The sequence below is a fragment of the Haplochromis burtoni genome, unplaced genomic scaffold (genome assembly GCF_018398535.1).
Source record: "Haplochromis burtoni strain Fernald_Lab_line unplaced genomic scaffold, NCSU_Asbu1 Contig_474, whole genome shotgun sequence".
Taxonomy (NCBI): Eukaryota; Metazoa; Chordata; class Actinopteri; order Cichliformes; family Cichlidae; genus Haplochromis; species Haplochromis burtoni.
Genome location: NW_024582835.1, coordinates 47,820 through 63,447, shown reverse-complemented (window position 1 = coordinate 63,447; position 15,628 = coordinate 47,820). Strand labels below are relative to the sequence as shown.

At 43.1% G+C, this 15,628-nt stretch overlaps 1 protein-coding gene across 1 annotated transcript; it reads left to right on the top strand.

Moving 5' to 3' along the window:
* The first annotated feature begins 3,002 nt into the window (after positions 1-3,002).
* On the top strand, positions 3,003-5,081 carry LOC121812226. The gene is made up of 2 exons (XM_042213737.1): positions 3,003-3,495; positions 4,147-5,081. Exons 1-2 carry the CDS (start codon positions 3,227-3,229, stop codon positions 4,664-4,666), a joined length of 789 nt encoding a protein of 262 aa, XP_042069671.1. The 5' UTR covers positions 3,003-3,226; the 3' UTR covers positions 4,667-5,081.
* Positions 5,082-15,628: the final 10,547 nt, after the last annotated feature.

Below are 15,628 nucleotides of genomic sequence, written 5' to 3'. Positions count from 1 at the left end.
TCTCAGTCATCGCTGGACAGTCTACGATTTGCCATCCTTCCCTCCTCTCCTCTATCTGTGTGTGCGTGTACCATGTTTAGATATCTTTGTGAGGACCAAACATTGGAATGCTACTATACTTGTGGGGACCAACAGTACCTTATGGGACAAAATACCCATCCCCACGAGTTTGTGGGGAATGGGCAAAATGTGGTTTTAGTGTCAGGTTTACAACAAGGTTATGGTTAGGTTTAGGCTAGGGATTAGGGAAACCATTAAGTCCTCACTACAATATGAAAACAAGTGTGTGTGTGTGTGTGTGTGTGTGTGTGTGTGTGTGTGTGTGTGTGTGTATTGTGGGGTTGTTTGTGCAGGGATGGGACTCATCCCAGGTCCCTGCCCTCATCTTCCACACACACGTTTGTGATGCCACACCTGTTTCTAATGAATTTCCGATCATCATTCTTCTCTGGATTGTTGAACAAACTACGGTTAGTAAAGCTCCTGCTCCTTCAACCCTGGTACTCTGCTTGTCCCTAAGAGAAAACGTACCTGTGCTTGTGGCATGTGGTGAGCAGTGCTTCCTATTTGTTAGAGAGACTCTGTAAAAACACTTAGACAAACTTGCCTTGTGGAGTCTGGACTATAACTAGCCTTGCTCTTGTGTTTTAGAGTATGCAGCATTTACTGAAAATAAACTCACCTGAACCTGTGAGTCCTGCTGGTTGAATCCACCTGTCTCACAATTTCTGGGGCAGATATTTTGCAGATATATTATCAGATATTGTCATTAACTACTGTGACTCCTATGTAAGCCTGCATGAGTCTCTTGTCATCTAAAAGATGATCTCCAAAGTGGATTACATTTAAAATCTGTTTCTGACAAAAGATTCAAGTAGATTATTTTAAAGATAGAGGCCCATTTGGGGTTTACCTCATCCCATAGCCTTACCCACTGTTCATACCATGTTGATGGTTCTGCTTCAGGTCACAGTAAAAGTGACTGGGTTTCAGACTAATACAAATGTCTGACAGCATGATGGATAGGATCCCCTCAGAGATAGATGTAACACAAATCTAGTACAAGGAGAAGACACTCTCTGAAATCTCATGGGGGGGGGCGGTGGTTTACAGGACAAAAACAGTGTAAAGTGAGTGAGTCTAAGAGTCAACTGGGAAGAAAATGGAGGACCAGACAAGCTGAACATAAAGATAATGTTTTAAGTTGTAGCAACACAATAATGCACTACTCTTTCAGTGAAGGAGTGTCATGTGGGATGACTTTGAAGCCAGTTCACAGTAGTTTGTGATATCATCCTCCCTGAGTCATAAACAAATGAAAAATAGTTCTGCCCCTATTAGGCCCAGAGACTGACTGACTGACTCCCACTAACCTGCAATTGCTTTGAAGAAATGTGTATTTCCTGAGTGAGTGTTTGCTGGAGAGTACTTGGCAGCTAGTCACAGTCGGTGCTGTGGGGGTCACTTTCCCTAAGTTAATGGATGTTTTAGCACTCACTTTCACTGCACCTGCCAGCAACCTCCAACAAGTGCTCACATTTTTCATACCAACTGATTGTATCAAGCTCTTTTAGACCTGTGCAACTGATATGAACCCAAAAAGAGATGGTTTGAATGATATCAATTTTTGTATCTTCCTTTATCATGTGTGTTATCATGTCCCTCTTTTGGTTTACTTCCTGTCTTTTTTTTAAAGTTACTTCTGATAGGGCATTCTGTTATTTCCCTTCTCTGTTCCTTTTCTCCCTGTTATTTGTTTTATTTAGTTCACCATTGCCTTATTATCCTTAGCTTGTGGTTTTGGAGTTTAGGTGTGTAGGTGAATGTATATTTAGAGAAAAATCACATATTCAGCCACATCAACCAGCTCTATTTGCTTTTGTTCCTGAGAGTTTAAGGAAACAAGGATACTGAAGTTGTCATGGTCCCTCAGTCCTCGCTGGACAGTCTACGATTTGCCATCCTTCCCTCCTCTCTTCTATCTGTGTGTGCGTGTACCATGTTTAGATATCTTTGTGAGGACCAAACATTGGAATGCTACTATACTTGTGGGGACCAACAGTACCTTATGGGACTGTCAAAATATTTCCAAGATCAGTAATAACCCCTCAAGCTCAAGTAACAGGTTTTCATCTGATAGCATAAACAGTACTGCTGTTGTGAAATTTCAAGACAAGAGAAAGTCCCTTCACCAGCTCTGAAAACAAACAGAATGATGCATCACTGAGGTTACCACATGTCTCCTTGATGTCCATTTTTTTTCTCAGCAGTATGTCACTTCAACATCGAGATAAAACTCACAGTCAATGCAGAGACGCAGAGGCTTTTAGCAGCATGACAACATGTTCTACTACAATGCAAACAGAAGACGATGATAGATATGTCAATGAAACAAAATCCCCTCCCCTGCCAGTTGGATGATATGTCTATGTCCGTCCTTAGAGAGGTACTTTGCCAACTGTTCCTGAACATCAGACCTTCCCAAAGTGTGGGGCCCGCCCACTGGGGGGGGCAGGGCAATTGCAGGGAGGGGAGGCACAGAGCCATTGCAGGGGGGCGTGGGGGGGGGGGTAGGGGGAAAAAAACAAACAAACACGTTGGACACAAACGCAATGTTGAATATTATTACACAGGAAAAAAACAACTACATGTAAAATAATACCACCGTGACGTCTCTGCCTTTGTAAATGGAGGGATATATAAACTGAAGATAGAGACAAAATACTGTTAATCTGACTATCTACCATTCTGCTAATTCATCTCATGTAAACAATAATGTGGCGCACAGCGTGACATGAAAAAAGGCACATACCTTTGACGTTGCGTGATGAACTCTGTATTCCTCGTCCACACGTAAACGCAAAAAAGGAGTTTTAAAAAGTCTCAGTTTTCGTGATTCGAAACGCCGTTTACGTGTGGACGAGACAGCTGCGTTTTCAAAAATACCTTACAATACATGTAGTGACGGACACAAGTAAGCGACTCATGTTGTAACTGACTCATGTTGTAACTGACGTCAGACGCCGGAGATTTTGGCGGAAAATTAAAGCAAATGGTAGTTTAGATTTGAACAAATTCATTTAAGCTTCAGTATTACCAAATACACTTATCAATTGTCTTATAACTAACACTATTTGTCTAAATAATCTCCAACACCCTGGAGAACAACGAGGAGAGTTTAGAGGCTCTCCAAGATTATATTGATCAGTGCTTTCAGGATCTCGTGATGAAGAAGACCCAGTGTGCAGCTTCCCCGGCCAAACCTGAGACGCCGTCGTCGAAAAGACAACGCCCGGCAGATTCCCCCGGCTCAACATCGCCAGCCGGCAAAGATATTGCTGACATACTGGAGTCAATCGACAAGCGATTGTCCAGTTTCGACGCAAGGCTGTCCTTGGTGGAGATTCTTCACCGAGAATTTAAATGCTTGCGAGAATCCCTGGAGTACAGCCAGCAGCAGGTGGAAACGCTTGCTGCTGAAAATGCCACGCTAAGGATGTTAGAGTTTGTATTGTTGATTGTCATTTATGCTTAGAAATATTTAACCATAGATGCTTAGAAGTATATAATCATTTGTAGATTGAAAGAATGTCTCATCCTAAGAGGTCTGTAACAACTCTGTGTGGCATGAAGAGGGGGTGAGTTCACTCCCCTACAGAGGAGAGATCGTATCTTCCTTTGCTGATTTATGGTATAGTAAACACACGTATATCTGTTTAAGTATAAGAGCCTTTTGTTTAGATAAATGAACTGCTGGACTTCCTTACTGTGTTATCTAGGATGAGGGGGGGTCTACCCTCTTCCTGACCAAGGATGTTTGCTTGTGTGCTTTTATGACCCTTTGATCAGCAGTACCACACACACACACACACACACACACACACACACAGGCAAGGTACTCTTTGTGTGTATGTAGACGTCATATGTTAATGAACCTATGCATATTCATGTAACCTCAATAAAAGGACAGTGGTACGGGAGAACGGACGAGAGCAACTGGGGTCAAGCGAAGGAACGGCGTTTGTCCGGTTCTCTCCCGTGCACGAGTAACATGAAGACTTTGCCTACTTTGTGTCTTGCTTTGCGGTGTAATTATATTGTCTTCAACGTTCCAGCGAATAGGTTTATGCTACAAACCTATCAAAGGGAGTCGGTGAAATGTCTCACAGATAATGTTACCCAGCTCAATAGAGAAAATAAAAAAATAAAAGAAACAGTTATCGATCTACAAGCTCGTAGCATGCGTGATAATCTGGTATTTTCTGGTATTCCAGAAGCCGCTGGAGAGGACGCGGAGACCACGGTAAAAAGCTTCATCAAAACCCACCTGAAGCTGCCGGAGGACACTGTGAAGAACATCGTCTTCGATCGGGTACATCGCCTCGGCCCCATTCGGGCTACGGCCGGGAGACCACGTCCTATCGTGGCCAAATTCGGCCACTTCAAACAAAAGCAACATGTGAAAAGCCGCGGCAGGGAATTAAAAGGAACGGACTTCAGCGTGAACGACCAGTTCCCCAAAGAGATCTTGGAACGACGCAGGGTCCTCTTCCCAATCCGACGCGGCTTCATCCAGAAGGGCTCCCGCGCTGTCATCGCTGTGGACCGGCTGTACGTGGACGGACAGCTCCACCGCGACCCCAACATCACTCCGTGGCTGTATTAACCTCACACCAGATAAGAATCAGCTACACCATTTCCCTATCCACTCACACTAACTTGCATTAACATCTGTTTAACTTACCAGTATCAAATCGCATCTTAAAGTGTGATTTCATAGCAGAATTAACACCGTCACTCTCCGTCAGTGATTTAATTGGAATGTTTACGTTTTGTTTCTGTTTTTTTTCTTCTCGTTTTTTTTCCCTCTCTTTTCCCCCTCTTGGTTTTATGCTGCTCACCCCTGTCCTTGGTTTCTTTCTTTATTCCTTTCACTGCCTCGATCACCTGCTTCGACACTCATCCACAAACATCCTTTATTTCGACACATACGCACCATGCGCTCAACGGCAGCACATTTACTTCAGTCAGACAGCGCACACAGTCGTTTAGGATACACACACTTAAGCCAAGCCTACTCATATTAGCAGTGTTGGGACTAACGCGTTATTAAGTAACGCGTTACAGTAACTACGTTATTATTGTGGTAACGAGCACGGTAACTAGTTATTATGCCAAAATCAGGAACGCGTTACTCGTTACTGGGATTTAGATAGGGTCGTTACTCGTTACTTCGTGTGGTGGCTATCGCGGAGCTTCCACAGATTCAGTAACATTAGCAAGTGGTGGAGGCCAGCAGGTGGATGAAGGAAAAGGGACGCAGAAGGAAAAGAGACCCGAGGCGGCCGCCGGTCCAAGTGTGAACTGAACTTCAGGTAAGAAGTTATGACCTGCAGTCTCTCTGGGTCAGATATGAACCAAGTTTAGGTGGAGTTTATTTTCGTTATTCTGACTTTTTCCGTACTGCGTGCTAGCTAGCATGACGGAGTTTCTATACAGCTGGGTGGTGCTATGAAGTTAATGATGTTGAACTTTATTTTGTTCATAAGTTATTAGAGTTGCCAACCGTCCCGTCTGGTATTCAGAGAAAATATTACGCGTTTCTTATTGAGGTGAAAAGGAACAGTTTGTCCCGTAATTCAGCTACAATGAAAAAGACACAAAGCTGGAGTTATTCTGTGTCTTTGCTGCACAGCTGCCTCTTCTTCTTCATTCTCCCCCCTCCCTCTCCCGTTTCTACTTCAATCATGAAAACTGATCAATGATCAGCTGATCGGCTCTCTTGTTTGTTTATCGCCCACTTTGCGCCGAAAGAGGAAACCAGCGGATGTCGCGCTAAACAACAGCAGCACGTTTAAGCTTGATCAGCTGTTGTTAGAATTTATTTAATATTAATTTCTAGTATCAGCTGATGTTTGCTGGAGCCACAGCTGTAAAGCTGCTGGTCATGATATGGTTTGGTTATCTGGTGAGAGGGAAACATGAAGATGAAACCAGGAGATGTCCTTACTGAATCATCAGAGCTGAACAGGTGATGGAGAAACAGGTTTACCTTTTAGGTGACATGAATGAGTTGAAGGGAAGTTATGAACTGTTTCTGAGAGACAAATAACACCAGGATCCTTTTTTAGGTAGCTGACAGCTGGTAACTGTGCAGGGGCGGGTCTAGCAAAGTGTTGCCAGGGGGCAGGTAGGGCATTAACAGGGAAAGGGGGCACAAAGAAATACTTTTCTTTCTTATTCTCATTTAAAATGTCTCGCTTTTAAAAAATAATTATCTGAATCTTACAACAAACGATTGATAGATTGATGCATATATACCATCAGAACAGTGAACATCACTGTCACAACAGTGTTTGTTTTCATTCAAAGGCTTTATGATTTTTCCTATAATGGTGGGCCGGTCTCTAGTCAAAATGCCCGGGAATTTTCTGTCCCAGTCCAGCCCTGTATGCAGCTCATCTGCAGTCTGGTGTTACCTACATCTTCCTATTCAGAAGGCAGAATTTCTGAGTTCTGAGTACAATCGAAAGCACCACGACTGCAGTTTTTGTGTTGGATGTAAAAGGCGCACATGACGCTGTGACGTAGGCTAGAATCATGGCAGCAGTCAATGACGGTCCAGGCGTGGGATTTCTCTCGTGGAAATATGCACATTATCTTTTCCTTTCTATTGGTAGGTGGCACAGTGCACTTGTGGCAAGTAAGCAAGCTAGAAGACTGGCAAAGTTATGGAAGAAACACATTAACAAGAGAATTCTGAGTAAAACCAAAGTTACTTTCCCTAGTAACTAGTTACTTTGAAAGTAACGAGTAACTTGAAGTAACTGAGTTACTTTTGAGAGAAGTAACTAGTAATGTAACTAAGTTACTATTTTAAAGTAACTTACCCAACACTGCATATTAGTAACTATGCATACACAAAGTCAGACTCAGGGAGCATCTCGCCACACATTTTTTCTCTCTCTCCTTCTCTTTATTTATGAACAAGTGACGTATTCTCTCCACCTGTCTAAGCGACGCACACAGCATACATCCCTAGTTATACACAAACATCTATGGGTACACTGAGGTTCATTACATGGAATATAAATGGAGCTGGCTCCAGAGTAAAGAGGTTAAAAATATTTAACCAACTCAAAAAACTACAGGCAGATGTTGTCCTTTTACAAGAGACCCACAGACCTCTTAGAGGTTCGAATGAACTTAAAACACCTGAGTTTCCTAATGTGTTCTCAGCTTGTTATAATTCTAGACAAAGGGGAGTAGCAATTTTAATACATAAAAATATTAATTTCACAGTACTCGATACAGTTATAGATCCAGAGGGCAGATTCTTAATCATTAAACTATCTATACTTGATAAAAAGCTATGTATTGCAAGTGTATATGGTCCAAATGTTGATGATCCCTCATTCTTTCACGGTTTTTTCAGTGCACTCTCTGAACACTTAGATGGCACACTTGTTCTTGGAGGCGACCTCAACCTTGGACTAAATGAAGAAATGGATAGCTTCCTTGGTCTCTTGTGTTCTGGGGGCCTCTGGATGTCTGGAGTTTTGATCTCCTCCATACCTGCTTCATGCCCTGGAGGACGGGGCTGTGGCCCCCCCACACCCTCTAGCAGATTATTACATGAAGGAACCTTTTAAAAAACAAAAAACAAGCGCGTCCATGCTCACAGGTGTACACACGGGTGATCACACCCACAAACTACACCCTTTTTGGCTCCTACCTCAAAGCACACTGTGTTCTGTTGATCTTATGTGCTGCACAATAATGTTTAACATTTAGTATTTACTGTCATATTCCCATATATCATTGTGATGTTGTTTATTCTATTACTCTTGTTCTCTTCTGCTTGCTTTCTTTTTTCTTTCTCAGCAGGTGATCCAGGTGATTGATATATGCATTTTTTTTCTCTGCCCGTTCTGTTGGTTTTTGTCTTTTGCCCTTCTCCCCCGTCCCTCTTCTCAGCTGTTTCTCTTTCCCTCTTTCTTTCTCCCCTTCTTTCCCCCAGTCAAGTCTGTCCCGTATTCAGTAAGTGAAAATAAAATAAACAATAAAAGGTGAATCAAATGGACCATTACGGCAAGGCTGGGATGGTCAATTTGGTAAAGTAAATCCGTTGGGCATCTTTCTTTGCCTTTAGACAACAATTCTGATGGCAAAAGAGCCAAACGGGACAGGCGCAAAAAAAAAAAAAAAAAGGAATGACTGGATTTAAAATAGTGTTCAATTAATTCAAGCCAAGAAAAGGCTAAAAGATTACTTCTATGTGACTGTGGACTTCTTTTTTAAAATTTGGTTGAATTAAACTGTGCCAAAATAACCCCAATAAGGAAAGATGAGTTTGCGGTTGGTTATCTATCGGCTCACATTCCAGAAGCTTCAATACATTAAATGTAGAGTCTCCATAAAATAAAGACAGAATCGGATCACAAAAAAAAAAAAAAATAAATACCTGTGTAGGTGCGGAAGCAGTGTAAAAGAGTTAGTAGTTTATTTTATTACTACCTGTAATTTATTGCAGATTGCCTGTATTTTCTTAACTGTTTACTAAATGTTTGAGGTGTGAAATAAACCGCAATGGAGCAAAATATGGGTGTGTGTGGTTGGAGGATGCATTTGTGTGCACGTGTGCGTGCGTGTTCGCGGGGGGGGTGAACATTTTTCATGTAAAACAAAGGGGGGCCCAGCAAAAAAAGTTTGGGTACCACTGCTGTACATTATGAAAGGAATTTGCATTCACTTCACCGCATAGACCAAGCTGCTAATACACACATGGCTTATCACATAACTTAGAAATAAACATCTGTGGTAAAGCTAGAAGTAAGTAGTCTAGCATGTTATGCGCTAGTGTGTATTAAAATGTCTTTTTTCCATCTATGCCATGTATGGTTTGGTTGCTCATGGGGTTATTTATCATAAGTAAAATGACTTCTTAAGATTAATAATATTAAAGCTAAAAACAAAGGGATTGAAAAAGTAAACTGCTAATAGCAGATTTACAGATTTAGCTGCTAGCTATCCATTGCAACCTGTGTGATATCTTTTATTAAAACGTTACCTCATAAATAACAAAGACTATGAATTCGATGAAGCAGTTTGTGCCTTTTTATCTTTAAAAATGACACATAGTTCCTACTAAAATAAAAAGTAAACAAACTGTTATTTGTATTCTTCTTTTATCACTGTAGGATTAAGCTCTGGCCTCGGCTTTGTTTGATATTTTTGCAGCAAGCCATTTTTATTAGATGTTGTTCAGTTCTTTTGCAGGTTTGCAGATTAACAGACTAAACAATATGAAGATCAGTTCTGTAATAAAATAACTTCAAAATAGATGTGAAAACCATTTATATATTTGAGTTTCTTAAATGTGGTTTAGAAATTTTAGAAAGTCCACATCACACTCATATTTTCAATGATATTTTTTTTTTAAAGAAATTTCAAAGAAATTATTCTTTGAAATTGCTTTTTTTCTGCTTTTCTTTATAGTTCACTATATAGGAACACCACATTTCAAGAAAATAGTTCACTAATGACTTGATTAAATGGGCCTAATGTGACATATGACGAACATGTGACTTGCCGCGAGGTTGCTATGGTGATGATGGGGATACCAATCACAAGTTACTACTAAGTCGGTGTACTCCTAGTGCCAGTCCCAAGCCCAGTTAAATGGGGAGGGTTGTGTCAGGAAGGGCATCTGGTGCAAAATCTTTGCCAAATCATCACATTTATGGGTTATCAAATATTTGATTTTCCAAACTGGCAAGAGTACAGAAAGGTTAGGTTTACAGCACAGTGAGAGGTTGCAAAGGAAAAAGCTGATAGCTGTATGCCAGGCTGGACGCTAAGTAAGGAGAAAATGACTTATATCGACTGGCTAGGCAGGAAAGAATGTGCAACAGATACAAGATAAGAGAGATACGATAAACCTTTATTAGTCCCACACATGGGAAATGTTTTGATCATGGCAGAAAGTATAAGAGCAGAAAAAATTAAGAGAAAAACAAACAAACAAGCAATAGAATAGAATAAGATAAACAGGATAACATACTATACAAAACAGAAAAGAACACTATATACTAGGGCTGGGCCATATTATACCGTTCACGGTAATACCGGTATAATGTTAGGCAACGATAGGAAAATGAAATATCGCGATAGAATGGGAGTAAAACGCGCATGCGCAGTGCCTTTGTTTTCATACGCACATGGCCGATTGTTTAGTGAAACAGATGAACCAGAATTGGTAAAAATGGTGCAACTTCAGTGATGTGGAACTGGTTTGGTGTTTGTCCGTCAGATACACAACAAAGCACATTTTTTTGCAGAACATGCAAGCGGCCGTTGTTATTGTCGTATTTGTCGGACTAAGATGCTCTTAAATCTGGGAGTAATCTGGGTCCTAAACTCTGTATGCTTCAGGTCAAACAACACTGCAGCATCACTGAGAGTTAAAAGCTGTCTAAATTCTTTCATCTTTAATAAAACGATCAGCATTGCTGCTTTACCAGGTGTAACTATGAAGTTTAACTTCCAGGCATCCATGAAAACAAAAGTTATTACATTTAACGGAGTTAGAAGTTAGCAGGAAGCTAGCGGAAGTTAGCTCGCTAGTTTCGCTAGTTACCTAAGCATGATATTGCATGTTCTGACTGAGAGATTTCTGAAAAAAATCAAACGTACAGCTCTGCTATCACTTCCAACATAAATGAAGACAGGAAACTAAACAGCAGTGACGTTTGTAGGGTTACTGAAGTTGGGCTAGCTGGTATATAATGATGTGCTACGTGATCGCTAGCGACACAGCTATGTTAGCATAACATAACATAAACAGTGAAGCTGGAGGATGAACGCTAACTTTTTTCCACTTATAAAAGTTAACGTGAAGCTTCCTCATGGTTAGAGACAAATGCAATCGCATGGCAGGATGCTGTAAACGAACCAAACATAAGTCAGGAGAACAACTGAGATAATCCATCCACAATACGAGGTTAGTCATTAATATACTGCAACAACATGGGAATAGAGCAGCTGCCAGAGAATTCAACATTAATGAATCAATGGCACAGAAGTGGAGGAAGCAAGAAGAATGAGTTTAATAAAGTTTGATTTATCTGACTGCTTTGTTTCGCTTAATGTGCCTTATAATCCCGTGCACCTTATGGTCCGAAACATACGTACTGCACACTGCAGTTTAATGTTGCAAAGCACCTCTTTTTAACTTCAGTGGATATTATACATGGTTATGCTCAGGATATGTCAGCCCATTTCTACTGGAAATGCCTTTTGGTTAAACTTTCAGCAAGGAATTTGCATTTGCACTGTTGCATTTTTATAAAGCTTTAATGTACATAAAAACCAGCTTCTTGTTTAAGTGAAAATAAATGGAAGGTTGTCTTTTTGCGCTAGTAATGTTGTGGAGTTGTATTTTGTCTCGCATCCATTATATCGTCAGATATATCGTTATCGCAAATTTTCAAATATATATCGTGATAAATATTTTTGGCCATATCGCCCTGCTCTACTATATACAACAGAATAAGTACTATACAAATAGAATAAAATACTTTGTTACATTGGGAAAATTGCACGTGTGTGTGTGTCTGCACGTTTGTGGTCCTCTGCAGAGACCATGTTGTAGAGTCTGACAGCAGTTGGAAGGAAAGACCTGCGAAATCTCTCAGTCCCACATCGTGGGTGCTGCAGCCACTGAAGGAGCTGCTCAGTGCTGTCAGAGTCTCCTGCATGGGGTGGGAGATGTTGTCCAACAGGGATGACAGCTTAGCCACCATTCTCCTGTCACTCACCACCTCCACTGGGTCCAGAGGGCATCCTAGAACAGAGCTGGCCCTCTGGATCAGCCCGTTCAGTCTGTTCCTGTCCCCAGCAGAGATGCCACAAAGTCATTGGGCAGTTCTCTGTACTCCTTGTGGTCCCCATCAGTGATGAGGTTGACTATTGCAGAGTCCTCAGATAACTTCTGAAGGAAGCACTGGGTGGAGTTGTGGGAGAAGTCTGCAGTGCAGATGGTGAAGAGGAACGGAGCCCGAACCATTCCCTGTGGGGCCGTACTGCAGACGACCATGTCCGACACACAGCGCTGAGTTCTCACATACTGTGGTCGGTCGGTGAGGTAGTCCAGAATCCAGGTAGTGAGGTGATGGTCCACACCTGAGTTCTCCAGCTTGTCATTCAGGACTGTGGGAAGAATGGTGTTGAAGGCACTGGAGAAATCAAACAACATGATTCTCACAGTGCTCCCAGGTGAGCGAGGGAACGATGTAGGAGGTGACGGCATCATCCACTCCGGTGCCAGGCTGTTCAAACTAAACTGGGTCCAGTGATGAGCTCACCAGGGGCCCTCTCTTGTGTAATAGTTTTCCTCCCCAGATCTGTGACCTTCCCGCTGTATGGACGTGTGTGTGTTGGAACGAGAAGAAGAGAATGAGTGCGCGAGAGTTTTCCCTTGGACCCTCAGAACCACGGATTTTCCCTCGACTGTATATATTCTGCACTGGTGTTGTAAATAAACTCTGTGGTTGGAAACGTCAACCTGCTCTGCGCTTAAATCCCTAAAATCGATCGTTACAGGAACACCAGCACGACTGGTACCCTCCAACAATCAGCAATCCTGTCCTGGTTGCCCTGCCATATATTATGATTTTGCATAATTCTGTGTGTAATAATGTGTAATAATGAGAAATGATACAGGGAAAAAGCTTAATTAAACTGATTTAATACTTAGTACAAAAGCCTTTGTTGGTCAAGTTGCCTCCGGCATGGAGAAACTACACACATGCGCTGCTCAGGTGTGATTTTGACCCATCTTCATCATCCTGGTAGATGGTAGCAGATTTTTATCAAGAATGTCTTGGTACATTTTCTGTTCATTCTTTTGTTCAGTTTTATGAAGCATACCAGTGCTGTATGCTGATGATGCCTCACTTCCAGATTATGGCCCCAACAGTGTTCACTACAACCTTCAGTAATTTTGAAACTCTCCTACAACCAATGCCATCAGTATGTTTTGCAATAAAACGGTTGCTAAGGTCTTGAGAGAGCTCATTGGTTTTACCCATCATGTTTGTTGGCAATGAAACACCTGTTTTAAAAGCTATCAGTTGAACCAGCTGATATTAATTTGCACTTAATGGCAGGATTGTGATTGGGGTGTCTGGCCCATTGCTACGGGCCATTCGATCCCTATACAACTGTTGCAAGAGCTTGGTTCGCATTGCCGGCAATAAGTCGGACTTGTTCCCGGTGGGTGATGGGCTCCGCCAGGGCTGCCCTTTGTCACCGGTTCTGTTCATAATTTTTATGGACAGGATTTCTAGGCGCAGCCAAGTGGCGGAGGGCTTTCACTTCGGTGGCCTCAGAATCTCATCTCTGCTTTTGCGGATGATGTGGTTCTGTTGGCTTCATCGGGTGATGGGCCTCCAGCTCGCACTGGAACGGTTCGCAGCGAGTGTGAAGCAGCGGGAATGAGGATCAGCACCTCCAAATCTGAGGCCATGGTTCTCAGCCGGAAAAGGGTGGAGTGCCCACTCCGGGTCGGGGATGAGTTCCTGCCCCAAGTGGAGGAGTTCAAGTATCTCGGGGTCTTGTTCGCGAGTGATGGGAGAAGGGAGCCGGAGATCGACAGACGGATTGGGGCTGCAGGCTGCAGTAATGCGGACGCTGCACCGGTCCTCGTGGTGAAGAGGGAGCTGAGTGTAAAAGCGAAGCTCTCAATTTCCGATTGATCTACGTCCCTACCCTCACCTATGGCCTGCTCCTCACATACAAGGTCTTAGAATAATCAGGCCCCATCTTATCTTAATGACCTTGTAGTACCATATCACCTATTAGAGCACTTCGCTCTCGCTCTGCAGGCCTACTTGTTGTTCCTAGAGTATTTAAAAGTAGAATGGGAGGCAGAGCCTTCAGTTTTCAGGCCCCTCTTCTGTGGAACCAGCTTCCAGTTTGGATTCGGGAGACAGACACTATCTCTACTTTTAAGATTAGGCTTAAAACTTTCCTTTTTGCTAAAGCATATAGTTAGGGCTGGACCAGGTGACCCTGAATCCTCCCTTAGTTATGCTGCAATAGACGTAGGCTGCCGGGGATTCCCATGATGCATTGAGTTTTTCCTTTCCAGTCACCTTTCTCACTCACTATGTAGTTAAAGACCTCTCTGCATTGAATCATATCTGTTATTAACCTCTGTCTCTCTTCCACAGCATGTCTTTATCCTGTCTTCCTTCTCTCACCCCAACCGGTCGCAGCAGATGGCCCCGCCCCTCCCTGAGCCTGGTTCTGCCGGAGGTTTCTTCCTGTTAAAAGGGAGTTTTTCCTTCCCACTGTCGCCAAAGTGCTTGCTCATAGGGGGTCATATGATTGTTGGGTTTTTCTCTGTATCTATGAAGCGCCTTGAGGCGACTTTTGTTGTGATTTGGCGCTATATAAATAAAATTGAATTGAATTGAATTGGCACGAGCTGTGGGTAGTGAGAAAGAACGAGATCGCGGATACAAGCGGTGGAAATGAGCTTCCTCCAAGGGTGGCTGGCCTCTCCCTTAGAGATAGGGTGAGAAGTTCGCCATCCGGGAGGGGCTCAGAGTAGAGCCGCTGCTCCTCCACATCGAAAGGAGCCAGTGAGGTGGTTCGGGCATCTGACAAGGATGCCTCCTGGGCGCCTCCTGGGTGAGGTGTTCAGGGCATGTCCCACCGGGAGGAGGCCCCGGGGCAGACCCAGGACACGCTGGAGAGATTATATCTCTCGGCTGGCCTGTGAACGCCTTTGTGTTCCCCCGGATAAGCTTGAGGAGGTGGCTGTGGAGAGGGAGGGACCAGCTGATAAGGAAAGATGCACCGTGGTCCTAAACACAAAGATCACTACTCTCCTCAGTGACAACAATACCTACAAAGCCTTAAAGCGAGACCCCACAAGCAGCTACAAAAATAAAGTTATAGCTTGCCTTCAAGACCTTGAAAAGGACAAAATCATTGACCGCCTTACATATCACCGCCTTTACCCAGGGCATGCCATACCCTGCATTTACGGACTTCCTAAGATCCACAAAGAAGGTGTCACACTCACACCCATGGTCAGTAGCATAAACTCAGCCACTTACAACATCTTGAAACACCTTGCTACCATCCTAGCACGTCTTGTGGGGAACACCCCACATGACATCAAGAACTCCACCGACTTCACCGACAAAGTCCAGAATCTTACCCTGGATCCAGATGAAACCATGGTGTCCTTTGACGTAGTCTCTCCCGTCACTTGCATACCCACCACGGAGGCAGTGGAGACTGTCAGAAAACGACTACAAGAAGACAGCTCCTTGGAAGACAGGACCAACTTCACACCCGATCAGATCTGCACACTGTTAGACCTCTGCCTTACCACCACTTATTTCAAATACAACGAGGGTTTCTACAGACAAAAACATGGCTGTGCCATGGGCTCCCCCGTGTCACCTATTGTAGCCAATCTCTTCATGGAGGAAGTGGAAAGGAAGGCTCTTGGCTCTTTCAAAGGAAGAGTACCTAGCCACTGGTACAGATATGTGGACGACACCTGGGTCAAAATCAAGACACAAGAAGTGGAATCCTTCACTGCGCACAT

Coding starts and splice junctions, on each gene's coding strand:
- LOC121812226 (XM_042213737.1), top strand. CDS start 3,227: ATGAAGAAGACCCAGTGTGCAGCTTCCCCGGCCAAACCTGAGACGCCG. Junction 3,496..4,146: donor GCTGAAAATGCCACGCTAAG/GATGTTAGAGTT, acceptor AACCTATCAAAG/GGAGTCGGTGAAATGTCTCA.